The 27500-nt window shown below is 45.3% G+C and overlaps 1 protein-coding gene across 1 annotated transcript in view; it reads right to left on the reverse strand.

Moving 5' to 3' along the window:
• LOC135542910 (protein diaphanous homolog 3-like) overlaps positions 1 to 27500 on the reverse strand; it is a 1769082-nt gene that overhangs the window by 1474618 nt on the left and 266964 nt on the right. The window contains exons 13-16 of the mRNA XM_064970053.1: positions 21846 to 21962; positions 15886 to 16004; positions 15033 to 15097; positions 11912 to 12016 (exon numbers count right to left, since the gene is read on the reverse strand). Coding sequence (XP_064826125.1) covers positions 11912 to 12016; positions 15033 to 15097; positions 15886 to 16004; positions 21846 to 21962 — 406 coding nt within the window. The remainder of the gene's footprint in view (positions 1 to 11911; positions 12017 to 15032; positions 15098 to 15885; positions 16005 to 21845; positions 21963 to 27500) is intronic.

A 27500-nucleotide genomic window follows, 5' to 3' on the forward strand; every position in this document is an offset into this window, starting at 1 on the left:
AGTGTGTAGTGTGTGTAGTGTGTAGTGTGTGTAGTGTGTGTAGTGTGTGTAGTGTGTGTAGTGTGTAGTGTGTAGTGTGTATAGTGTGTAGTGTGTAGTGTGTGTAGTGTGTGTAGTGTGTAGTGTGTGTAGTGTGTGTAGTGTGTAGTGTGTGTAGTGTGTGTAGTGTGTGTAGTGTATAGTGTATAGTGTATAGTGTATAGTGTATAGTGTGTAGTGTGTAGTGTGTAGTGTGTAGTGTGCAGTGTGCAGTGTGTAGTGTGCAGTGTATAGTGTGTAGTGTGTAGTGTGTAGTGTGTAGTGTGCAGTGTGCAGTGTGCAGTGTGAAGTGTGAAGTGTTTAGTGTGTAGTGTGTGTAGTGTGTGTAGTGTGTGTAGTGTGTGTAGTGTGTAGTGTGTAGTGTGTAGTGTGTAGTGTGTATAGTGTGTAGTGTGTGTAGTGTGTAGTGTGTAGTGTGTGTAGTGTGTGTAGTGTATAGTGTGTAGTGTGTAGTGTGTAGTGTATAGTGTATAGTGTATAGTGTATAGTGTGTAGTGTATAGTGTGTAGTGTGTAGTGTGCAGTGTGCAGTGTGTAGTGTGCAGTGTGCAGTGTGCAGTGTGAAGTGTGAAGTGTTTAGTGTGTAGTGTGTGTAGTGTGTGTAGTGTGTAGTGTGTAGTGTGTAGTGTGTAGTGTGTATAGTGTGTAGTGTGTAGTGTGTATAGTGTGTAGTGTGTGTAGTGTGTGTAGTGTGTGTAGTGTATAGTGTGTAGTGTATAGTGTATAGTGTATAGTGTGTAGTGTATAGTGTATAGTGTGTAGTGTATAGTGTATAGTGTGTAGTGTATAGTGTATAGTGTATAGTGTATAGTGTGTAGTGTTTAGTGTGTAGTGTGTAGTGTATAGTGTGTAGTGTGTAGTGTATAGTGTATAGTGTGTAGTGTGTAGTGTGTAGTGTATAGTGTATAGTGTATAGTGTGTAGTGTATAGTGTATAGTGTGTAGTGTGTAGTGTATAGTGTATAGTGTGTAGTGTGTAGTGTATAGTGTATAGTGTATAGTGTATAGTGTGTAGTGTGTAGTGTGTAGTGTGTAGTGTGTAGTGTGTAGTGTATAGTGTGTAGTGTATAGTGTATAGTGTGTAGTGTGTAGTGTGTAGTGTATAGTGTATAGTGTATAGTGTGTAGTGTATAGTGTATAGTGTGTAGTGTATAGTGTATAGTGTGTAGTGTGTAGTGTATAGTGTATAGTGTATAGTGTATAGTGTGTAGTGTGTAGTGTGTAGTGTTTAGTGTGTAGTGTGTAGTGTATAGTGTATAGTGTGTAGTGTATAGTGTATAGTGTGTAGTGTGTAGTGTATAGTGTATAGTGTGTAGTGTATAGTGTATAGTGTGTAGTGTATAGTGTATAGTGTGTAGTGTATAGTGTATAGTGTGTAGTGTGTAGTGTATAGTGTGTAGTGTATAGTGTATAGTGTATAGTGTGTATAGTGTATAGTGTATAGTGTATAGTGTATAGTGTGTAGTGTGTAGTGTGTAGTGTTTAGTGTGTAGTGTGTAGTGTGTAGTGTATAGTGTATAGTGTGTAGTGTATAGTGTATAGTGTGTAGTGTATAGTGTATAGTGTATAGTGTGTAGTGTGTAGTGTTTAGTGTGTAGTGTGTAGTGTATAGTGTATAGTGTGTAGTGTATAGTGTATAGTGTGTAGTGTATAGTGTGTAGTGTATAGTGTATAGTGTATAGTGTGTAGTGTATAGTGTGTAGTGTGTAGTGTATAGTGTGTAGTGTGTAGTGTTTAGTGTGTAGTGTGTAGTGTATAGTGTATAGTGTGTAGTGTATAGTGTATAGTGTGTAGTGTATAGTGTGTAGTGTATAGTGTATAGTGTATAGTGTGTAGTGTATAGTGTGTAGTGTGTAGTGTATAGTGTGTAGTGTGTAGTGTATAGTGTATAGTGTGTAGTGTATAGTGTGTAGTGTGTAGTGTATAGTGTGTAGTGTATAGTGTATAGTGTATAGTGTGTATAGTGTATAGTGTATAGTGTATAGTGTATAGTGTATAGTGTGTAGTGTGTAGTGTTTAGTGTGTAGTGTGTAGTGTATAGTGTATAGTGTGTAGTGTATAGTGTGTAGTGTATAGTGTATAGTGTGTAGTGTATAGTGTGTAGTGTATAGTGTGTAGTGTATAGTGTATAGTGTGTAGTGTATAGTGTGTAGTGTATAGTGTATAGTGTATAGTGTGTAGTGTATAGTGTATAGTGTGTAGTGTATAGTGTATAGTGTATAGTGTGTAGTGTATAGTGTATAGTGTATAGTGTGTAGTGTATAGTGTATAGTGTATAGTGTGTAGTGTTTAGTGTATAGTGTATAGTGTATAGTGTATAGTGTGTAGTGTATAGTGTGTAGTGTATAGTGTGTAGTGTATAGTGTGTAGTGTATAGTGTATAGTGTTTAGTGTATAGTGTGTAGTGTATAGTGTATAGTGTGTAGTGTGTAGTGTATAGTGTATAGTGTATAGTGTATAGTGTGTAGTGTATAGTGTATAGTGTGTAGTGTATAGTGTGTAGTGTTTAGTGTACAGTGTGTAGTGTATAGTGTGTAGTGTGTAGTGTGTGTATAGTGTATAGTGTATAGTGTGTAGTGTATAGTGTATAGTGTATAGTGTGTAGTGTGTAGTGTATAGTGTATAGTGTGTAGTGTATAGTGTGTAGTGTGTAGTGTATAGTGTATAGTGTGTAGTGTGTAGTGTGTAGTGTATAGTGTGTAGTGTGTAGTGTGTAGTGTATAGTGTATAGTGTGTAGTGTGTAGTGTGTAGTGTATAGTGTGTAGTGTGTAGTGTATTATTACTGAACACAAACTGAGTCCATTCAACTTATGTTCATTGTTAAGGATATTTTTCGTCCTGAACAGATTTAGGACACAACAAAGGGGTTGAATAACTATTGACCCAAGACATTTCAGCTGTTAGTTTGTAATAAATGTGTAATCGTATCGAAAGACGAAACTCCACGTTGACATTATGGGGTGTCGTGTGTAGAGGTCAGTGACACACAACCTACATTAAAACCATGTTAAATTCAGACTGCAACACAATGTGGAGACAGTGATGGGAACACATGCTGAAGGAGTGTAACAGTAACATTGTGTTCAGACCAAAGCCCATCTATGACAGATATCACAATGCGACGTGAATCAGAGAGAGAGAGAGAGAGAGACAGAGAGAGAGAGACAGAGAGAGAGAGACAGAGAGACAGAGAGAGAGAGACAGAGAGACAGAGAGAGAGAGACAGAGAGAGACAGAGAGAGACAGAGAGAGAGAGAGGGAGACAGAGAGGGAGAGAGACAGAGAGAGACAGAGACAGAGAAGGAGAGAGAGACAGAGAGAGACAGAGAGAGACAGAGACACAGAGAGAGAGAGACAGACAGACAAAGACAGAGACAGAAAGAGAGAGAAAGAGAGAGACAGAGAGAGAGAGACAGAAAGAGATATTTCACTTTATATATTATCTACCTTACTTGCTTTGGCAATGTTAACACATGTTACCCATGCCAATAAAGCCCCTTGAATTGCATTGAATTGAGAGAGAGAGAGAGAGAGAGAGAGAGAGAGAGAGAGAGAGAGAGAGAGAGAGAGAGAGAGAGAGAGAGAGAGAGAGAGAGAGAGAGAGAGACAGAGACAGAGAGAGAGACAGAGAGAGAGAATGTGAGCGAATGTCTCCTCTCTCATCCATCAGGGCAGGATGGCAGGACCAAACAGTTGACAGTTATAAACATCTTTAGTGATCAAACCTCATCACTCTATTTGTTCACTTCAAAGGTACAAATCGCTGTAAACAGGACAGAGAGCTGTGTAGATTGTATGGTACAGAGCAAATGGTCTATTGATCCAGACAACAGTTTTATATTGAAGAGCAGAACCACACTAAGGTCAACCCTGGGCAGCTCTCTAACCCTCTCTCTCTCTCTGGGGGGACTTCAACACAGGTACACAATGGGTAAGTGTGTGTGTGGGAGTGTCGGGGGGAGAGCAGAGAGAGAAAGCAGAGAGAGGAGAGACAGAGAGAGACAGAGAGAGAGAGACGGAGAGACAGAGAGAGACAGAGAGAGAGAGACAGAGAGAGAGAGAGAATAGGAGGTAAAGAAGGTAAATTCACCACTATCTCCTGCTCCATCACAACACATTAACACCAGTGAGTGTTGACTCTCAGAGCCCAGAACACAACACATCTAAGTGTGAGGCCAGTACACGCCACACAACAGGGCTGGATGTGAGGCCGGTACACCCCAACACAACAGGGCTGGATGTGAGACCAGTACACACAACACAACAGGGCTGGATGTGAGGCCAGTACACCACACACAACAGGGCTGGATGTGAGGCCAGTACACCCCAACACAACAGGGCTGGATGTGAGACCAGTATACCCCACACAACAGGGCTGGATGTGAGGCCAGTACACCACACACAACAGGGCTGGATGTGAGGCCAGTACACCACACACAACAGGGCTGGATGTGAGGCCAGTACACCCCACACAACAGGGCTGGATGTGAGGCCAGTACACCACACACAACAGGGCTGGATGTGAGGCCAGTACACCCCAACACAACAGGGCTGGATGTGAGACCAGTACACACAACACAACAGGGCTGGATGTGAGGCCAGTACACCACACACAACAGGGCTGGATGTGAGGCCAGTACACCCCAACACAACAGGGCTGGATGTGAGACCAGTACACACAACACAACAGGGCTGGATGTGAGGCCAGTACACCACACACAACAGGGCTGGATGTGAGGCCAGTATACCATACACAACAGGGCTGGATGTGAGGCCAGTACACCCCACACAACAGGGCTGGATGTGAGGCCAGTACACCCAACACAACAGGGCTGGATGTGAGGCCAGTACACCCAACACAACAGGGCTGGATGTGAGGCCAGTACACCCCACACAACAGGGCTGGGTGTGAGGCCAGTACACCCCACACAACAGGGCTGGGTGTGAGGCCAGTATACCCTACACAACAGGGCTGGATGTGAGGCCAGTACACCCCACACAACAGGGCTGGGTGTGAGGCCAGTACACCCCACACAACAGGGCTGGATGTGCTCCAAACGGCCCCATACTCCCTACACCGTGCACTAGGGCCCATAGGACCCCTACAGAGTGAATAGTGGTCCATTTGGAACCCAAGGCACTGTGAGGCCGTATGAACAGAGCGTGACTTTGAAGAACAGCTTTTCTCTGCTCACTATAAAAGCTACACAACCCCCCCCTAACGACCTCTATCTGCCGCGGCAACAGTTACAGGAGAAGATAAAACATGAATAGTGTGTTTAGCCCTGTGGGGATGGTGTCCGGGCCCACCGCTAGCTAACACAACCTTTAACCTGTTACACACAGAATGAGAGGAGGGAATGAGAGAGGAGACAAGGAGAGAATGAGAGAGGGAGAGAGGAGGGAATGAGGGAGGGAGAGAGGAGGGAATGAGGGAGGGAGAGAGGGGGAATGAGAGAAGAGAGAATGAGAGGGAGAGAAGGTGAGAGAAGGGAGAGAAGGAGAGAAGAGAGAATGAGAGGGAGAGAAGGTGACAGAAGGAGAGAGGAGAAAGAGAAGGAGAAAATGAGAGATGCTATCTGCTACATTCTCTCAATGTGTTTACTCTCGAAATGAAAAATTATCTGGACAGTTATTCCTTTTCTTTCTCTTATGCAGTTATCTTACAAGGAAAAGAGAGCGAGACCGAGACTCTCAGGAGTGGAGGAGAGGGAGGGAGAGAGGACGGAGGAGAGGGAGGGAGAGAGGACAGAGGAGAGGGAGGGAGGGAGAGAGGGAGGAGGAGAGGGTAAGGAGGAGAGGGTGGGAGGGGGAGAGGAAGGAGGAGAGGGTGGGAGCGGAGAGGAAGGAGGAGAGGGAGGGAGGGAGAGAGGAGGGAGGAGAGGAAGGGAGGGAGGAAGGAGGAGAGGGAGGGAGGGAGAGAGGAGGGAGGAGAGGGAGAGGGAGGGAGGAAGGAGGAGAAGGAGAGAGGAAGGAGGAGAGGGAGAGAGGAAGGAGGAGAGGGAGAGAGGAGGGAGGAGAGGGTAAGGAGGAGAGAAAGGAGGAGAGGGTAAGGAGGAGATGGAGGGAAGGAGAGGGAGGGAGGGAGAGGGAGGGAGGGAGGGAGAGGGAGGGAGGAAGGAGGAGAAGGAGAGAGGAAGGAGGAGAGGGAGAGAGGAAGGAGGAGAGGGAGAGAGGAAGGAGGAGAGGGAGGGAGGAAGGAGGAGAGGGAGGATGAGGAGAGGAAGGAGAAGAGGGAGGAAGGAGAAGAGAGAGAGGAAGGAGAAGAGAGAGGGAGAGGAAGGAGAAGAGGAAGGGAGAGAATAAGGAGAAGAGAGAGGGAGGGAGAGAGGAAGGAGGAGAGGGAGGCAGGGAGAGAGGAGAGGGAGGGAGAGAGGAAGGAGGAGAGGGAGAGGAGGAGAGGGGGAGAGGAGAGGGGGAGAGGGAGAGAGGAAGGAGGAGAGGGAGAGAGGAAGGAGGAGAGGAAGGAGGAGAGGAAGGAGGAGAGGGAGAGAGGAAGGAGGAGAGTAAGGAGGTGGAGAGTAAGGAGAAGAGCGAGAGAGAGGAAGGAGAAGAGAGAGGGAGAGGAAGGAGAAGAGGGAGGGAGAGAGGAAGGAGAAGGAGAGGAAGGAGAAGAGAGAGGGAGGGAGAGAGGAAGGAGGAGAGGGAGGGAAAGAGGAAGGAGAAGAGGGAGGGAGGGAGGAAGGAGAAGAGAGAGGGAGGGAGGGAGAGAGGGAGGGAGAGAGGAAGGAGAGAGAGAGATAGAGGAAGGAGAAGAGGGAGGGAGAGAGAGAGAGAGAGAGAGGAAGGAGAAGAGGGAGGGAGGGAGGAAGGAGAAGAGGGAAGAGGCAGACAGAATAAATTGCTTTCAGAACAACACAGGATAGAGATCAGTGATGAAGACTCAAAATGAAGTAAAACAGATGAGCCCGTGTGACGACCGGTCGGACAATTACTGCTCACCTCAAACGGCCGAAAGACCATAGGTTCTATCAAACCACACTATGACTATTGGATTAGACTATTTTATAAATACATAACAGTCTACTCTATTTACTGTTTTGACGGCCACAGCTAAATTAAAATGTTGAATTTCAGTAGAGAGGCTATATACAGCAGAGAGGCTATATACAGTAGAGGGGCTATATACAGTAGAGGCGCTATATACAGTAGAGAGGCTATATACAGTAGAGAGGCTATATACAGTAGAGGCGCTATATACAGTAGAGAGGCTATATACAGCAGAGAGGCTATATACAGCAGAGGTTATATACAGCAGAGAGGCTATATACGGCAGAGAGGCTATATACGGCAGAGATATATGTAGATTTATGGGTTTATCTTGCTTCGAAGTCACCTATAGCCAAACCAGACAATGGAACCAGGAGCCTAAACCCCACCATATAGTGGAGCAATCATTGTATAGAGACATTGCAACAAGTAGCCTCATATTAGCATATCATGCTAGCTAATGATAAGCCTAGTCATATTAGCATTCCGTGCTAGTTGATGATAATCCTAGTCATATTAGCATCCCATGCTAGTTGATGACAATCCTGGTCATATTAGCATCACAGGCTAGTTGATGACAATCCTAGTCAAATTAGCATCCCAGGCTAGTTGATGATAATCCTAGTTATATTAGCATCCCACGCTAGTTGATGACAATCCTAGTCATATGAGCATCCCATGCTAGTTGATGACAATCCTAGTCAAATTATCATCCCAGGCTAGTTGATGATAATCCTAGTCAAATTAGCATCCCAAGCTAGCTGTTGCATCTTGGGATATATTAGCATCCCATGCTAGTTGATGAAAATCCTAGTCATATTAGCATCCCACGCTAGTTGATGACAATCCTTGTCAAATTAGCATCACAGGCTAGTTGATGACAATCCTAGTCATATTAGCATCCCACGCTAGTTGATGACAATCCTAGTCATATGAGCATCCCATGCTAGTTGATGACAATCCTAGTCAAATTAGCATCCCATGCTAGTTGATGAAAATCCTAGTCAAATTAGCATCCCATGCTAGTTGATGACAATCCTAGTCAAATTAGCATCCCATGCTAGTTGATGAGAATCCTAGTCATATTAGCATCCCAAGCTAGCTGTTGCATCTTGGGATATATTAGCATCCCATGCTAGTTGATGAAAATCCTAGTCATATTAGCATCCCACGCTAGTTGATGACAATCCTAGTCAAATTAGCATCCCATGCTAGTTGATGACAATCCTAGTCAAATTAGCATCCCATGCTAGTTGATGAGAATCCTAGTCATATTAGCATCCCAAGCTAGCTGTTGCATCTTGGGATATATTAGCATCCCATGCTAGTTGATGAAAATCCTAGTCATATTAGCATCCCACGCTAGTTGATGACAATCCTAGTCAAATTAGCATCCCAGGCTAGTTGATGACAATCCTAGTCAAATTAGCATCCCATGGTAGTTGATGAGAATCCTAGTCATATTAGCATCCCATGCTAGTTGATGAAAATCCTAGTCATATTAGCATCGCATGCTAGTTGATGAAAATCCTAGTCATATTAGCATCCCACGCTAGTTGATGAAAATCCTAGTCATATTAGCATCCCATGCTAGTGGATGACAATCCTAGTCAAATTAGCATCCCATGCTAGTTGATGAAAATCCTAGTCAAATTAGCATCCCATGGTAGTTGATGAAAATCCTAGTCAAATTAGCATCCCATGGTAGTTGATGACAATCCTAGTCAAATTAGCATCCCAGGCTAGTTGATGACAATCCTAGTCAAATTAGCATCCCATGGTAGTTGATGAGAATCCTAGTCATATTAGCATCCCATGCTAGTTGATGAAAATCCTAGTCATATTAGCATCGCATGCTAGTTGATGAAAATCCTAGTCATATTAGCATCCCACGCTAGTTGATGACAATCCTAGTCATATTAGCATCCCATGCTAGTTGATGAAAATCCTAGTCATATTAGCATCCCACGCTAGTTGATGACAATCCTAGTCATATTAGCATCCCATGCTAGTTGATGACAATCCTAGTCATATTAGCATCGCATGCTAGTTGATGAAAATCCTAGTCATATTAGCATCCCACGCTAGTTGATGACAATCCTAGTCATATTAGCATCCCACGCTAGTTGATGACAATCCTAGTCAAATTAGCATCCCAGGCTAGTTGATGACAATCCTAGTCAAATTAGCATCCCATGGTAGTTGATGACAATCCTAGTCAAATTAGCATCCCATGGTAGTTGATGAGAATCCTAGTCATATTAGCATCCCATGCTAGTTGATGAAAATCCTAGTCATATTAGCATCGCATGCTAGTTGATGAAAATCCTAGTCATATTAGCATCCCACGCTAGTTGATGACAATCCTAGTCATATTAGCATCCCATGCTAGTGGATGACATTCCTAGTCAAATTAGCATCCCATGCTAGTTGATGAAAATCCTAGTCAAATTAGCATCCCATGGTAGTTGATGAAAATCCTAGTCAAATTAGCATCCCAGGCTCGCTGTTGCATCTTTGGACAAAGGCCAGTGATTTTGCCGTTCGTTACTCGAGTCTCGTTGACTGAGGTAAAGTTCACGTGGGACGGTTATTTCTGAAGTGAGGATCGGTATTCGGTAAGAAGGACGCCACGCCAGGTGGCGAATCGCATCTCTGCATGTCTGGCAGACATATCAGTGTGGATGACGGATCACCACCTCAAGCTGAACCTCGGCAAGACGGAGCTGCTCTTCCTCCCGGGGAAGGACTGCCCGTTCCATGATCTCGCCATCACGGTTGACAACTCCATTGTGTCCTCCTCCCAGAGCGCTAAGAACCTTGGCGTGATCCTGGACAACACCCTGTCGTTCTCAACCAACATCATGGCGGTGGCCCGTTCCTGTAGGTTCATGCTCTACAACATCCGCAGAGTACGACCCTGCCTCACACAGGAAGCGGCGCAGGTCCTAATCCAGGCACTTGTCATCTCCCGTCTGGATTACTGCAACTCGCTGTTGGCTGGGCTCCCTGCCTGTGCCATTAAACCCCTACAACTCATCCAGAACGCCGCAGCCCGTCTGGTGTTCAACCTTCCCAAGTTCTCTCACGTCACCCCGCTCCTCCGCTCTCTCCACTGGCTTCCAGTTGAAGCTCGCATCCGCTACAAGACCATGGTGCTTGCCTACGGAGCTGTGAGGGGAACGGCACTGCAGTACCTCCAGGCTCTGATCAGGCCCTACACCCAAGCAAGGGCACTGCGTTCATCCACCTCTGGCCTGCTCGCCTCCCTACCATTGAGGAAGTACAGTTCCCGCTCAGCCCAGTCAAAACTGTTCGCTGCTCTGGCCCCCCAATGGTGGAACAAACTCCCTCACGACGCCAGGACAGCGGAGTCAATCACCACCTTCCGGAGACACCTGAAACCGCACCTCTTCAAGGAATACCTAGGATAGGATAAGTAATCCTTCTCACCCCCCCCCCTTAAATGATTTAGATGCACTATTGTAAAGTGGCTGTTCCACTGGATGTCAGAAGGTGAATTCACCAATTTGTAAGTCGCTCTGGATAAGAGCGTCTGCTAAATGACTTAAATGTAAATGTTTATATACAACATAAAACCTAAATGTGATTTGTGTCATTCTGAGCGCCATGGGAGGACGCCCTAATCAGGCTCCTCACCCCAGTGCATACGGGTTCGGTACATTCCTCAAATGTCCGGGGCCACATTTTCCTCACAGAAACCCCGGTGTGTGTCTGTCTGTCTGTCTGTGGGTGTGTGTCTGTCTGTCTGTCTGTCTGTCTGTGGGTGTGTGTCTGTATGTCTGTCTGTCTGTCTGTGGGTGGGTGTCTGTCTGTCTGTCTGTCTGTCTGTCTGTGGGTGTGGTGTGAGTCTGTGGTGTGTGTCTGTGGGTGTAGTGTGTGTCTGTGGGTGTGGCATGTGTCTGTGGGTGTGGTGTGTATCTGTGGGTGTGGTGTGGTGTGTGTCTGTGGGTGTGGTGTGTGTCTGTGGGTGTGGTGTGTGGGTGTGGTGTGTGTCTGTGGGTGTGGTGTGTGTCTGTGGGTGTGGTGTGTGTCTGTGGGTGTGGTGTGTGGGTGTGGTGTGTGTCTGTGGGTGTGGTGTGTGTCTGTGGGTGTGGTGTGTGTCTGTGGGTGTGGCGTGTGTCTGTGGGTGTGGTCTGTGGGTGTGGTGTGTGTCTGTGGGTGTGGTGTGTGTCTGTGGGTGTGGTCTGTGGGTGTGGTGTGTGTCTGTGGGTGTGGTCTGTGTCTGTGGGTGTGGTCTGTGTCTGTGGGTGTGGTCTGTGTATGTGGGTGTGGTCTGTGGGTGTGGTGTGTGTCTGTGGGGTGTGTCTGAGTGTGGTGTGTGTCTGTGGGTGTGGTGTGTGTCTGTGGGTGTGGTGTGTGGGTGTGGTCTGTCTGTCTGTGGGTGTGGTGTGTGTCTGTGGGTGTGGTGTGTGTGGTGTGTCTGTGGGTGTGGTGTGTGTCTGTGGGTGTGGTGTGTGTCTGTGGGTGTGGTCTGTGGGTGTGGTGTGTGTCTGTGGGTGTGGTGTGTGTCTGTGGGTGTGGTGTGTGGGTGTGGTCTGTCTGTCTGTGGGTGTGGTGTGTGTCTGTGGGTGTGGTCTGTGGGTGTGGTGTGTGTCTGTGGGTGTGGTGTGTGTCTGTGGGTGTGGTGTGTGGGTGTGGTCTGTCTGTCTGTGGGTGTGGTGTGTGTCTGTGGGTGTGGTCTGTGGGTGTGGTGTGTCTGTGGGTGTGGTGTGTGGTGTGTGTCTGTGGGTGTGGGTGTGGTGTGGTGTGTCTGTGGGTGTGGTGTGTGGTGTGTGTCTGTGGGTGTGGGTGTGGTGTGGTGTGTCTGTGGGTGTGGTGTGTGGTGTGTGTCTGTGGGTGTGGGTGTGGTGTGGAGTTACCTGGGACTTGAAGGAAAGTAGCTCTGCCTGCAATTCATTGATCTTCTCTTCACTCTTCAGCAGCTGAGCCTGAGCCTCCTGTCGACCCAAGTACTCCTCATCAAACTGGAGAGAGAGAGAGAGCGACAGAGAGAAACAGAGAGAGACAGAGAGAGACAGAGAGAGAGAGAGAGAGAGAGAGAGAGAGAGAGAGAGACAGAGAGACAGAGAGAGAGAGACAGAGAGAGAGAGACAGAGAGAGAGACAGAGAGAGAGAGACAGAGAGAGAGAGACAGAGAGAGAGACAGAGAGAGAGACAGAGACAGAGGAGGGAGAGAGAGAGACAGAGAGAGAGGAGGGAGAGAGAGAGACACAGAGACATACAGAGAGACAGACAGAAAGACATATAGAGAGAGAGACCGAGAGGAGCGAGAGAGAGAGAGACAGAGAGCGAGAGAGACAGAGAGCGAGAGAGAGAGCGAGCGAGAGAGACAGAGAGAGAGACAGAGAGAGAGACATATATATAGAGAGAGAGGAGGGAGAGACAGAGACATATAGAGAGACATATAGAGAGAGAGAGAGAGAGAGAGGAGGGAGAGATCAAAGGAGAAGTGGGGGACAGAGACGGGGAGGGAAAGAGAGAGTGATATAGAAGTGGGAGACAGAGGGGGAGAGAGAGGCAAATCACACAAAGCTCAGTCCCTTCGTTGGGGAAAAGACGGTGTGTCTAGTTGAATGTGTGTTCTAGCTGGTCTTTATGTCGTTGAATGTTCTCCTCGCTTCCCAATGTATATTTTTAGGAGGCAAGGAAAAAGGACGCAAGGAATGACTGAGATTCACCTCTCTACTTATTTCTGTTGTGTTCTCACACACACACACACAGTACACACAAACGCACACTCACAGTACACACAAACACACACTCACAGTACACACAAACACACACTCACAGTACACACAAACACACACTCACAGTACACACACACACACACTCACAGTACACACACACACACACACACTCACAGTACACACACACACACACACACCCACACCCATCCACACACCGTACACACACACACACACAGTACACACACACACACACAGTACACACACACACACACACACAGTACACACACACACTCACAGTACACACACACACACACTCACAGTACACACACACACACACACACCCACACCCATCCACACGCCGTACACACACACACACACAGTACACACACACACACAGTACACACACACACACACAGTACACACACACACACACACACAGTACACACACACACACAGATCACATTCCCACCAGGCAGTCTGTGTCCCCTGCTGTTCAGACCGAGGTTCATTAAATCAGACCAGACTCTCCTCAATACTCCAGTCACATCACATTTGTCACAAGCTCTTCATACAACAGGTGTAGACAAACAGGCTGACCACACCACCCGCGTCGCGTGCCAAGAGCGCTGCAAAATAAATTTAGAAATCTAGATTATTCAATTATTGCAGCAGCGAGCGTCAACGAGCGTCTGCGTTGCCAAGGACTGAAATAGAAGTCATTTCTATTTGTGACGCAGATCACGCTGCAAGTCCCGCCTCTCCCATCTCCTCATTGGTTAAACCGGCGTGGGAGACTGAAAGACGAACGAGGTCGGTGGCGGTAATGCACCTCATTTATGAAAGTTGCTAATCGCAATATAAAGTCAAGAGAAGAAAAGGCCTGGAAGGAAAGACGATTCGGTCAACCGGTTTGTGTGTAGATTGGTGGAGTAGAGGACCTTGTGCATTTCAGGTAAAACAACAAACTCAATGTTTATATCCCAGGACAAATTAGCTAGCAACAGCAAGCTAACGAGCTAAATAGGACAAATAAGCTAGCAACAGCAAGCTAACTAGCTAAATAGGACAAATTAGCTAGCAAAAGCAAGCTAACTAGCTAAATAGGACAAATTAGCTAGCAAGCTCACTCACTAAATTGCCATAAATGTTTAATTATTTTCGACCTGTCCCCAAATTAATATAATTGGTTTCGAGTTTGTTTTGATATTTTAACCTGCGTTACGTGATCAAGTTTGGTGTAGGGGGACAAAATAAATTCATACACGATGGCGCAGGGCGGTTTGGTTTCTGTGTAACAGTGAAATGCTTGTTCATGGAGGGAGGGATGCATGGATGTATAACCCAGTTACTGGACCAACGCTGGGACAGGGTTACAGCCCAGTTACTGGCCCAATGCTGGGACAGGGTTATATAGCCCAGTTACTGGCCCAATGCTGGGACAGGGTTACAGCCCAGTTACTGGCCCAATGCTGGGACACAGGGTTATATAGCCCAGTTACTGGCCCAATGCTGGGACAGGGTTACAGCACAGTTACTGGCCCAATGCTGGGACAGGGTTATAGCCCAGTTACTGGCCCAATGCTGGGACACAGGGTTACAGCACAGTTACTGGCCCAATGCTGGGACAGGGTTAGAGCCCAGTTACTGGCCCAATGCTGGGACACAGGGTTATATAGCCCAGTTACTGGCCCAATGCTGGGACACAGGGTTATATAGCCCAGTTACTGGCCCAATGCTGGGACAGGGTTACAGCCCAGTTACTGGCCCAATGCTGGGACAGGGTTACAGCCCAGTTACTGGCCCAATGCTGGGACACAGGGTTATATAGCCCAGTTACTGGCCCAATGCTGGGACACAGGGTTATATAGCCCAGTTACTGGCCCAATGCTGGGACAGGGTTACAGCACAGTTACTGGCCCAATGCTGGGACACAGGGTTATATAGCCCAGTTACTGGCCCAATGCTGGGACACAGGGTTATATAGCCCAGTTACTGGCCCAATGCTGGGACACAGGGTTATATAGCCCAGTTACTGGCCCAATGCTGGGACACAGGGTTATATAGCCCAGTTACTGGCCCAATGCTGGGACACAGGGTTATATAGCCCAGTTACTGGCCCAACGCTGGGACACAGGGTTATATAGCCCAGTTACTGGCCCAATGCTGGGACACAGGGTTATACAGCCCAGATATTGTGTGCGTGCGTGTGTTAATGTGCATCTAGAATCCTCTCTCAGCGACATAAATTTGACCCTGGTGGAGGTGAGAACTAACGGTTCAGTGTGTGTGTTACCTTCAGAGCCAAGTCAGTAGCCCTCAGCTCACACTCTTCGACCTGAGCCTTGTCCACACACGCATCTGAAACACACACACACAGTCAGAGACCGGAGGACACACAGAGATGCATGTATTGTAGTTCCTACAGTGGTGTGTGTGTAGTGTGTGTATGTGTAGTATGTGTAGTATGTGTAGTATGTGTAGTATGTGTAGTATGTGTAGTATGTGTAGTGTGTGTAGTGTGTGTGTAGTGTGTGTGTGTAGTGTAGTGTAGTGTAGTGTAGTGTAGTGTAGTGTAGTGTGTGTAGTGCAGTGCAGTGCAGTGCTGTGCTGTGCTGTGCTGTGCTGTGCTGTGCTGTGTTGTGTTGTGTTGTGTGTGTGTGTAGTGTGTGTAGTGTAGTATGTGTGTAGTGTGTGTAGTGTGTGTAGTGTGTGTGTGTGTGTGTGTGTGTGTGTGTGTGTAGTGTGTAGTGTGTAGTGTGTAGTGTGTTGTGTGTTGTGTAGTGTAGTGTGTGTGTGTGTAGTGTAGTGTATGTGTATGTATAGTGTGTGTATGTGTATGTGTAGTGTGTGTGTGTGTGTGTGTGTGTGTGTATACTTGCCCAGGAGGACACTGAAGTCCACGTCAAGGTAGTGTAGTGTAGTGTAGTGTAGTGTAGTGTAGTGTGTGTAGTGTAGTGTGTGTAGTGTAGTGTAGTGTAGTGTGTGTAGTGTAGTGTAGTGTGTGTAGTGTAGTGTGGTGTAGTGTAGTGTAGTGTAGTGTAGTGTAGTGTAGTGTAGTGTAGTGTAGTGTAGTGTAGTGTAGTGTGTGTAGTGTAGTGTAGTGTAGTGTAGTGTAGTGTAGTGTAGTGTAGTGTGTATATACTTGCCCAGGAGGACACTGAAGTCCACGTCAAGGCGTTTTCGGTAGCTGAAGTCTGGGTCGGTCCCACTGCGATGGAGAACGATCTGAGATAAACACTCATCTATGATCTTAAAATACTGGGGCCTGAGAGGAGAGAGGAGAGGAGGGTGGGGAGAGAGAGAGAGGAGAGGAGGGTGGGGAGAGAGAGAGAGAGAGAGGAGATGAAGAGAGAGGAGAGGAGGGCAGAGAGAGAGAAAGAGAGGAGAGGAGGGCAGGGGGAGAGAGAGAGAGAGGAAGGGGAGAGAGAGACAGAGGAGGGCAGGGGGAGAGAGAGAGGAGGGCAGGGGGAGAGAGAGAGAGAGAGGAGGGCAGGGGGAGAGAGAGAGAGAGGAGGGCAGGGGGAGGGGGAGAGAGATAGGAGGGCGGGGAGAGAGAGGGAGGGCAGGGGGAGAGAGAGAGAGAGAGAGGGAGGGCAGGGGGAGAGAGAGAGAGAGGAGGGCGGGAGAGAGAGAGAGAGAGGAGGGCAGGGGGAGAGAGAGAGAGGAGGGCAGGGGGAGAGAGAGAGAGAGGAGGGCAGGGGGAGAGAGAGAGAGAGGAGGGCCGGGGGAGAGAGAGAGGAGGGCAGGGGGAGAGAGAGAGAGAGAGAGGAGGGCAGGGGGAGAGAGAGAGAGAGGAGGGCAGGGGGAGGGAGAGAGAGAGAGAGGAGGAGGGGGAGAGAGAGAGAGGGAGGGCAGGAGAGAGAGAGAGGGGGGCAGGGGGAGAGGGGAGAGAGAGGGGGGGCAGGAGAGAGAGAGAGAGAGGGGGGGGGGGGAGAGAGAGGGAGGGCAGGAGAGAGAGAGAGAGAGAGAGAGGAGGGCAGGGGGAGAGAGAGAGAGAGAGAGAGAGAGAGAGAGAGGAGGGCAGGGGGAGAGAGGGAGAGAGAGGAGGGCAGGAGAGAGAGAGAGAGAGGGGGGGTGGGGGGAGAGAGAGGAGGGTGGGGGGAGAGAGAGAGAGAGAGAGGAGGGCAGGAGAGAGAGAGAGAGAGAGGAGGGCAGGGGGAGAGAGAGGAGGGCGGGGGAGAGAGGGGGAGGTAGAAGAGGTTGAGAGATGTTAAAGTCTACAGGTAATGATTCTCTCCATGTACCCATGTATCTTGTAAATGAACAAGCTGTTAGCTTCCTCCACTCCAAGCTGCTCCTGCTCCCAGTCACAGGGCTGGTGGTGTCAGGCCGCCAGGGGCTTAACAGGCTGATTAGATACCGGCCTGAGGGACAGGAGAGGAGGGGAGAGGGAGGGATAGGAGGGGAGAGGGAGGGACAGGAGAGGAGGGGAGAGGGAGGGACAGGAGAGGAGGGGAGAGGGAGGGATAGGAGGGGAGGGGAGAGGGAGGGATAGGAGGGACACAGGTGTATTTCACGGTCTCTTCACTCAGAGAGAGAAAAAAGAGAGTAAGACAGAGAGAGAGAGAGAGAGAGAGAGAGAGAGAGAGAGAGAGCAAGAGAGACAGAGAGAGAGAGAGACAGAGAGACAGAGGGAGAGAGAGACAGAGAGAGACAAAGACAGAGAGAGAGAGACAAAGAGAGAGAGAGAGATAGAGACAGACAAAGACAGAGAGAGAGAGAGAGAGGGAGAGAGAGAGAGAGAGAGACAAAGACAGAGAGAGATGCCTCCTTTTATTGTTTATTTCACTTTATATATTATATACCTTACTTGCTATGGCAATGTTAACACATGTTTCCCATGCCAATAAAGCCCCTTGAATTGAAATTGAATTGAATTGAGAGAGATAGAGACAAAGACAGAGTGAGATAGAGAGAGACAAAGACAGAGAGAGAGAGAGAGAGAGAGAGAGAGAGACAAAGACAGAGTGAGATAGAGAGAGACAAAGACAGAGAGAGAGAGAGAGAGAGAGAGAGAGAGAGAGAGAGAGAGAGAGAGAGAGAGAGAGACAAAGACAGAGAGAGAGAGATATATAGAGAGACAAAGACATCCAATCACAGCATTGTCCAGGAGTGTAAAGGTTGAAGAGACCTTTATTCTAGATAAGAACTTAACAAGCCGCGGCCACGTCTTGTTGAGGTACAACACAATTTATGGAGCTCAGACCAAAATCAATAAGCAACACCAGCCACTTCATCTGAGGACAAGAAGCTATCCAACACCTTGACACACCTCTCCTTCAATACAGACAGTCTCCAGATAGGAGGGGGGTAGAGAGGGGAGTAGAGAGGGGGGTAGAGAGGGGAGTAGAGAGGGGGTAGAGAGGGGAGTAGAGAGGGGGTAGAGAGGGGGTAGAGAGGGGTAGAGAGAGGGGTAGAGAGAGGGGTAGAGAAGGGGGTAGAGAGGGGGAGGAGGGGGGTAGAGAGGGGAGTAGAGAGGGGGGTAGAGAGGGGTAGAGAGAGGGGTAGAGAGAGGAGTAGAGAGGGGGGTAGAGAGGGGAAGGAGGGGGGTAGAGAGGGGAGGGAGGGGGGTAGAGAGGGGGGGGCGGTAGAGAGGGGGAGGGGGTAGACAAAACCTCATTGTATCAGAGGCTGAAAATGTCAAATAAAGACGAAGCAGACTTTAACAAGGAGAATGTTATATAAAATCTCCTCCCCCCCATCTCCTCCTCCCCTCATCTCCTCCTCCTCCCCTCATCTCCTCCTCCTCCTCTCCTCCTCCCCTCATATCCTCCCCCTCCCCCCATCTCCTCCTCCTGTCTGTTAATACAGCACACTGCTCTCCTCCTCTACACGCCTCTATAAAAACCCCTCAATGACATGGGGCCAACAAAGAGAATGCTCACTGTTTCATCTTCTGTCCTCCAAATCTGAAGAAGCCGTTCGTGCTGTAAGCTGCAGACTTTGATTTTAACTTCCCATCTCAATATCTCTCTCTGTCTCTCTGTCTATCTCTCTCTCTGTCTGTATGTCTCTCTCTCTATGTCTGTATGTCTATCTCTGTCTGTCTGTATGTCTATCTCTGTCTGTATGTCTCTCTCTCTCTGTCTGTATGTCTCTCTCTCTCTGTCTGTATGTCTCTCTCTCTCTGTCTGTATGTCTCTCTCTCTCTGTCTGTATGTCTCTCTCTCTCTGTCTGTATGTCTCTCTCTCTCTGTCTGTATGTCTCTCTCTCTCTGTCTGTATGTCTCTCTGTCTGTCTGTCTGTCTCTCTGTCTGTCTGTCTGTCTCTCTGTCTGTCTGTCTGTCTGTCTGTCTCTCTGTCTCTCTGTCTCTCTGTCTCTCTGTCTCTCTGTCTGTCTCTGTGTCTCTGTCTGTGTCTCTCTCTCTGTCTGTGTCTCTCTCTCTGGCTGTGTCTGTGTCTCTGTCTGTGTCTCTGTCTCTCTGTGTCTCTCTCTCTCTCCTTTTTAATGGTGCTTTTTAAAGAGCTGTTTATGAGAGTCTCTCACACAGCTGGATACTGGTTAATTCTGATCAAAACATGACTTTCGAATCTGAAGAATATGGAATGTAGTATTATATTGCAATTTAATAAAAAATAATAAAAACATTTAAACGACGATTTAAATGTTTTTCTAGGCGTCTTTCCGCGTTCCGCTTCCCGCTGCGGAGAGAGACCGTGTCTGTTGCCTGTCCTGTAATGTGATTAATTTGCTCCCTGTGAAGTTATATGGACAGAAGGTACAGATGACTGAACAGACAAATACCTGGACGGTCCCACAGCATCTCTGAGACGTCCTACATTCATCTCCTCCGACTGCACAGAGACGATGGTCCATAACCTCATCACCTACTGAAGGAAACTCCTCTCTCTCTGAATCACCTCTAATGATGCATTCATGAAATGCATAAGAGGTTCAAAGACAGATTTATCAATGCCATGTTGTAGGTTATTATCTCTCTCCCTCTCTCTTTCTCACCCCTCTCACTCCATGTCTCTCTCCCTCTCTCTTTCTCTCACCTCTCACTCCATGTCTCTCTCCCTCTCTCTTTCTCTCACCTCTCACTCCATGTCTCTCTCCCTTTCTCTCACCTCTCACTCCATGTCTCTCTCCCTCTCTCTTTCTCTCACCTCTCACTCCATGTCTCTCTCCCTTTCTCTCACCTCTCACTCCATGTCTCTCCCTTTCTCTCACCTCTCACTCCATGTCTCTCTCCCTCTCTCTTTCTCTCACCTCTCACTCCATGTCTCTCTCCCTCTCTCTTTCTCTCACCTCTCACTCCATGTCTCTCTCCCTTTCTCTCACCTCTCACTCCATGTCTCTCTCCCTCTCTCTTTCTCTCACCTCTCACTCCATGTCTCTCTCCCTCTCTCTTTCTCTCACCTCTCACTCCATGTCTCTCTCGCTCTCTCTTTCTCTCACCTCTCACTCCATGTCTCTCTCCATGTCTCTCTCCCTCTCTCTTTCTCTCACCTCTCACTCCATGTCTCTCCCTCTCTCTTTCTCTCACCTCTCACACCATGTCTCTCTCACTCCATGTCTCTCTCTCTCACTCTCTCCCATCTCACTCCATGTCTCTCTCTTACTCCATGTCTCTCTCTCTCTTCTCCATGTCTCTCTCTCTCTCACTCCATGTCTATCTCTCTCTCACTCCATGTCTCTCTCTCTCACTCCATGTCTCTCTCACTCCATGTCTCTCTCTCTCTCACTCCATGTCTCTCTCTCTCTCTCTCACTCCATGTCTCTCTCTCTCTCACTCCATGTCTCTCTCTCTCTTTCTCTCCCCTCTCACTCCATCTCTCTCTCCACATCTCTCTCTCACCCCTCTCACTCCTTCCTCTCCATGTCTTACTCTCTCTACTCTCTCTCTCCCCTCTCACTCCTTCCTCTCCATGTCTCTCTCTCTCGCTCTCCCCCCTCCTCTCCATGTCTCTCTCGCTCTCCCCCCTCCTCTCCATGTCTCTCTCTCTCTCTCCCCCCTCTCACTCCTTCCTCTCCATGTCTCTCTCTCTCGCTCTCCCCCCTCCTCTCCATGTCTCTCTCTCTCTTTCTCTCCCCTCTCACTCCATCTCTCTCTCCACTCTCCACATCTCTCTCTCACCCCTCTCACTCCTTCCTCTCCATGTCTCTCTCTCTCTACTCTCTCTCTCTCCCCTCTCACTCCTTCCTCTCCATGTCTCTCTCTCTCTCTCCCCCTCTCACTCCTTCCTCTCCATGTCTCTCTCTCGCTCTCCCCCCTCCTCTCCATGTCTCTCTCTCTCTCCGCACTCTCACTCCTTCCTCTCCATGTCTCTCTATCTCCCCCCTCTCACTCCATCTCCATATCTCCCCCTCTCCCTCTCTCTCTCCTTCCTCTCCCTCTCTATCCTTCCTCTCCCTCTCTCTCCTTCCTCTCTTTGCACCTTACATCTTACCAGACAGTAATAATCTACAGAACATCTATGTGGATGAAGGAACATCTTACCAGACAGTAATAATCTACAGAACATCTATGTGGATGAAGGAAGATCTTACCAGACAGTAATAATCTACAGAACATCTACGTGGATGAAGGAACATCTTACCAGACAGTAATAATCTACAGAACATCTATGTGGATGAAGGAACATCTTACCAGACAGTAATAATCTACAGAACATCTACGTGGATGAAGGAACATCTTACCAGACGAGACAGTAGTTTCTGTAGAAGCAGGAGGAGAGGAGGAGGAGGAGGAGGAGAGGATGAGGAGGAGAAGCAGAAGGAGATGAGGAGGAGGAGGAGAAGCACAAGGAGAGGATGAGGAGGAGGAGGAGAAGGAGATGAGGAAGAGGAGGAGAAGCACAAGGAGAGGATGAGGAGGAGGAGGAGAAGGAGAGGATGAAGATGAGGAGGAGGAGCAGAAGGAGAGGAGGAGGAGGAGGAGAGGATGAAGATGAGGAGCAGAAGGAGAGGAGGAGGAGGAGGAGGAGAAGGAGATGATGAAGATGAGGAGGAGGAGAAGCAGAAGGAGATGATGAGGAGGAGAAGCAGAAGGAGAGGAGGAGGAGAAGGAGAGGATGAAGATGAGGAGGAGAAGCAGAAGGAGAGGAGGAGGAGGAAGAGGAGGATATAGGTGTGTGCGGATAGAGGCAGAGAGATCTTACCGGACAAAGTAGTCGTTCCGGATGAGCATGAGGTGCTGTAGGATGGAGAGAAAGTAGACCTCAGCTCCGGTGTCCTTCACCAAACTCTGAACCACGTTGAACACGTCTCCCACATCAGTACAGACAGGGTTAAGGCCTCCTCCGGATCAGCTATTACACACTATAATCAAACTAAAGCAATTACATTGGGGAAATCATTGAATTAATTCAGAATTTACATGAGGGGGATGAAAACAGGAGGACAGAGATATGGAATGGTAGAGACTATAGAGATATGGAATGGTAGAGACTATAGAGATATGGAATGGTAGAGACTATAGAGATATGGAATGGTAGAGACTATAGAGATATGGAATGGTAGAGACTATAGAGATATGGAATGGTAGAGACTATAGAGATATGGAATGGTATAGACTATAGAGATATGGAATGGTAGAGACTATAGAAATATGGAATGGTAGAGACTATAGAGATATGGAATGGTAGAGACTATAGAGATATGGAACGGTAGAGACTATAGAGATATGGAACGGTAGAGACTATAGAGATATGGAACGGTAGAGACTATAGAGATATGGAACGGTAGAGACTATAGAGATATGGTATTGTAGAGACTAACTATAGAGATATGGTATTGTAGAGACTATAGAGATATGGAATGGTAGAGACTATATAGATATGGAACGGTAGAGACTATAGAGATATGGTATTATATAGATATGGTATTGTAGAGACTATAAAGATATGGAATTGTAGAGACTATATATATATGGTATTGTAGAGACTATAGAGATATGGTATTGTAGAGACTATAGAGATATGGTATTGTAGAGACTATAGAGATATGGTATTGTAGAGACTATATAGATATGGTATTGTAGAGACTATAGAGATATGGTATTGTAGAGATATGGAATGGTAGAGACTATAGAGATATGGTATTGTAGAGACTATATAGATATGGTATTGTAGAGACTATAGAGATATGGTATTGTAGAGACTATAGAGATATGGTATTGTAGAGATATGGTATTGTAGAGACTATAGAGATATGGTATTGTAGAGACTATATAGATATGGTATTGTAGAGACTGTAGAGACTATAGAGATATGGTATTGTAGAGACAATAGAGATATGGTATTGTAGAGACTATAGAGATATGGTATTGTAGAGACTATAGAGATATGGTAGAGACTATAGAGATATGGTATTGTAGAGACTATAGAGATATGGTAGAGACTATAGAGATATGGTATTGTAGAGATATGGAATGGTAGAGACTATAGAGATATGGTATTGTAGATATATGGAATGGTAGAGACTATAGAGATATGGTATTGTAGATATATGGTATTGTAGAGAATACAGAGATATGGTATTGTAGATATATGGTATTGTAGAGACTATAGAGATATGGTATTGCAGAGACTATAGAGATATGGTATTGTAGAGATATGGTATTGTAGAGACTATAGAGATATGGTATTGTAGAGACTATAGAGATATGGTATTGTAGAGACTATAGAGATATGGTATTGTAGAGATATGGAATGGTAGAGACTATAGAGATATGGTATTGTAGATATATGGTATTGTAGAGACTATAGAGATATGTTATTGCAGAGGCTATAGAGATATGGTATTGTAGAGATTAGAGAGATATGGTATTGTAGAGACTATAGAGATATGGTATGATAGAGATATGGTATTGTAGAGACTATATAGATATGGTATTGTAGAGACTATAGAGATATGGTATTATATAGATATGGTATTATAGAGACTATAGAGATATGGTATTATAGAGACTATAGATATATGGTATTATAGAGACTATAGAGATATGGTATTATAGAGACTATAGAGATATGGTATTATAGAGACTATAGAGATATGGTATTATGGAGACTATATAGATATGGTATTATAGAGACTATAGAGATATGGTATTGTAGAGATTAGAGATATGGTAGAGACTATAGAGATATGGTATTGTAGAGATATGGTATTGTAGAGACTATAGAGATATGGTATTATAGAGACTATAGAGATATGGTATTGTAGAGATATGGTATTGTAGAGACTATAGAGATATGGTATTGTAGAGATATGGTATTGTAGAAACTACAGAGATATGGTATTGTAGAGACTACAGAGATATGGTATTGTAGAGATTAGAGATATGGTATTGTAGAGACTATAGAGATATGGTATTGTAGAGATATGGTATTGTAGAGACTATAGAGATATGGTATTATAGAGACTATAGAGATATGGTATTGTAGAGATATGGTATTGTAGAGACTATAGCGATATGGTATTGTAGAGATATGGTATTGTAGAAACTATAGAGATATGGTATTGTAGAGACTACAGAGATATGGTATTGTAGAGATTAGAGATATGGTATTGTAGAGACTATAGAGATATGGTATTATAGAGACTATAGAGATATGGTATTGTAGAGATATGGTATTGTAGAGACTATAGAGATATGGTATTGTAGAGATATGGTATTGTAGAAACTATAGAGATATGGTATTGTAGAGACTATAGAGACATGGTATTATAGAGACTATAGAGACATGGTATTATATAGGTATGGTATTGTAGAGACTATAGAGATATGGTATTGTAGAGACTATAGAGATATGGTATTGTAGAGACTATAGATATGGTATTATAGACTATAGAGATATGGTATTGTAGAGATGATATAGATATGGTATTGTAGAGACTATAGATATATGGTATTATAGAGATATGGTATTGTAGAGACTATAGATATATGGTATTATAGAGATATGGTATTGTAGAGACTATAGAGATATGGTATTGTAGAGAAATAGTATTGTATAGACTATAGAGATATGGTATTGTAGAGACTATAGATATGGTATTATAGACTATAGAGATATGGAATTGTAGAGACTATAGAGATATGGTATTGTAGAGATGATAGAGGTATGGTATTGTAGAGACTATAGATATATGGTATTATAGAGATATGGTATTGTAGAGACTATAGAGATATGATATTGTAGAGACTATAGATATATGGTATTATAGAGATATGGTATTGTAGAGACTATAGAGATATGGTATTGTAGAGATATGGTATTGTAGAGATTATAGAGATATGGTATTGTAGAGATTATAGAGACATGGTATTGTAGACTATAGAGATATGGTATTGTAGAGACTATAGAGACATGGTATTATATAGACTATAGAGATATGGTATTGTAGAGACTATAGAGATATGGTATTGTAGAGATATGGTATTGTAGAGATTATAGAGATATGGTATTGTAGAGATTATAGAGACATGGTATTGTAGACTATAGAGATATGGTATTGTAGAGACTATAGAGACATGGTATTATAGAGACTATAGAGATATGGTATTGTAGAGACTATAGATATGGTATTATAGACTATAGAGATATGGTATTGTAGAGACTATAGAGATATGGTATTGTAGAGAAATAGTATTGTAGAGACTATAGAGATATGGTATTATAGAGACTATAGAGATATGGTATTGTAGAGATATGGTATTGTAGAGACTATAGAGATATGGTATTGTATGGTATTGTATGAGGGGTAGGTACTATCTCTATTGTATGAGGGGTAGGTACTATCTCTATTGTATGAGGGGTAGGTACTATCTCTATTGCATGAGGGGTAGGTACTATCTCTATTGTATTAGTACTATCTCTTTTGCATGAGGGGTAGGTACTATCTCTATTGTATGAGGGGTAGGTACTATCTCTATTGTACTATCTCTATTGTATGAGGGGTAGGTAACATCTCTTATAATGGATGAGAGATAGTATCTATATTGTATTAGTACTCTCTCTATTGTATGAGGGGTAGGTACACTATTGCATGAGGGGTAGGTACTATCTCTATTGTATTAGTACTATCTCTATTGTATGAGGGGTAGGTACTATCACTATTGTATGAGGGGTAGGTACACTCTATTGTATGAGGGGCAGGTAATATCTCTATTGTATGAGGGGTAGGTACTATCTCTATTGTATTAGTACTATCTCTATTGTATGAGGGGTAGGTACTATCTCTATTGTATTAGTACTATCTCTATTGTATGAGGGGTAGGTAATATCTCTTATAATGGATGAGAGATATTATCTATATTGTATTAGTACTCTCTCTATTGTATGAGGGGTAGGTACACTCTATTGCATGAGGGGTAGGTACTATCTCTATTGTATTAGTACTATCTCTATTGTATGAGGGGTAGGTACTATCACTATTGTATGAGGGGTAGGTACACTATTGTATGAGGGGCAAGTAATATCTCTATTGTATGAGGGGTAGGTACACTATTGCATGAGGGGTAGGTACTATCTCTATTGTATTAGTACTATCTAAATTGTATGAGGGGTAGGTACTATCTCTATTGTATGAGGGGTAGGTACTATCTCTATTGTATTAGTACTATCTCTATTGTATGAGGGGTAGGTACTATCTCTATTGTATGAGGGGTAGGTAATATCTCTATTGTATGAGTACTATCTCTATTGTATGAGGGGTAGGTACTATCTCTATTGTATTAGTACTCTCTCTATTGTATGAGGGGTAGGTACTATCTCTATTGTATGAGGGGTAGGTACTATCTCTATTGTATTAGGGGTAGGTACTATCTCTATTGTATTAGGGGTAGGTACTCTATTGTATGAGGGGTAGGTACTCTCTCTATTGTATGAGGGGTAGGTACTATCTCTATTGTATTAGTACTCTCTCTATTGTATGAGGGGTAGGTACTATCTCTATTGTATTAGTACTCTCTCTATTGTATGAGGGGTAGGTACTCTCTCTATTGTATGAGGGGTAGGTACTATCTCTATTGTATTAGTACTCTCTCTATTGTATGAGGGGTAGGTACTCTCTCTATTGTATGAGGGGTAGGTACTCTCTATTGTATGAGGGGTAGGTACTATCTCTATTGTATGAGGGGTAGGTACTCTCTCTATTGTATGAGGGGTAGGTACTATCTCTATTGTATGAGGGGTAGGTACTATCTCTATTGTATGAGGGGTAGGTACTATCTCTATTGTATTAGTACTCTCTCTATTGTATGAGGGGTAGGTACTATCTCTATTGTATTAGTACTCTCTCTATTGTATGAGGGGTAGGTACTCTCTCTATTGTATGAGGGGTAGGTACTATCTCTATTGTATTAGTACTCTCTCTATTGTATGAGGGGTAGGTACTCTCTATTGTATGAGGGGTAGGTACTCTCTATTGTATGAGGGGTAGGTACTATCTCTATTGTATGAGGGGTAGGTACTCTCTCTATTGTATGAGGGGTAGGTACTATCTCTATTGTATGAGGGGTAGGTACTATCTCTATTGTATGAGGGGTAGGTACTATCTCTATTGTATTAGTACTCTCTCTATTGTATGAGGGGTAGGTACTATCTCTATTGTATTAGTACTCTCTCTATTGTATGAGGGGTAGGTACTATCTCTATTGTATTAGTACTATCTCTATTGTATGAGGGGTAGGTACTCTCTCTATTGTATTAGTACTCTCTCTATTGTATGAGGGGTAGGTAATATCTCTATTGTATTAGTACTATCTCTATTGTATGAGGGGTAGGTACTCTCTCTATTGTATTAGTACT

The sequence above is a fragment of the Oncorhynchus masou genome, chromosome 7 (assembly GCF_036934945.1).
Source record: "Oncorhynchus masou masou isolate Uvic2021 chromosome 7, UVic_Omas_1.1, whole genome shotgun sequence".
Classification (NCBI taxonomy): domain Eukaryota; kingdom Metazoa; phylum Chordata; class Actinopteri; order Salmoniformes; family Salmonidae; genus Oncorhynchus; species Oncorhynchus masou.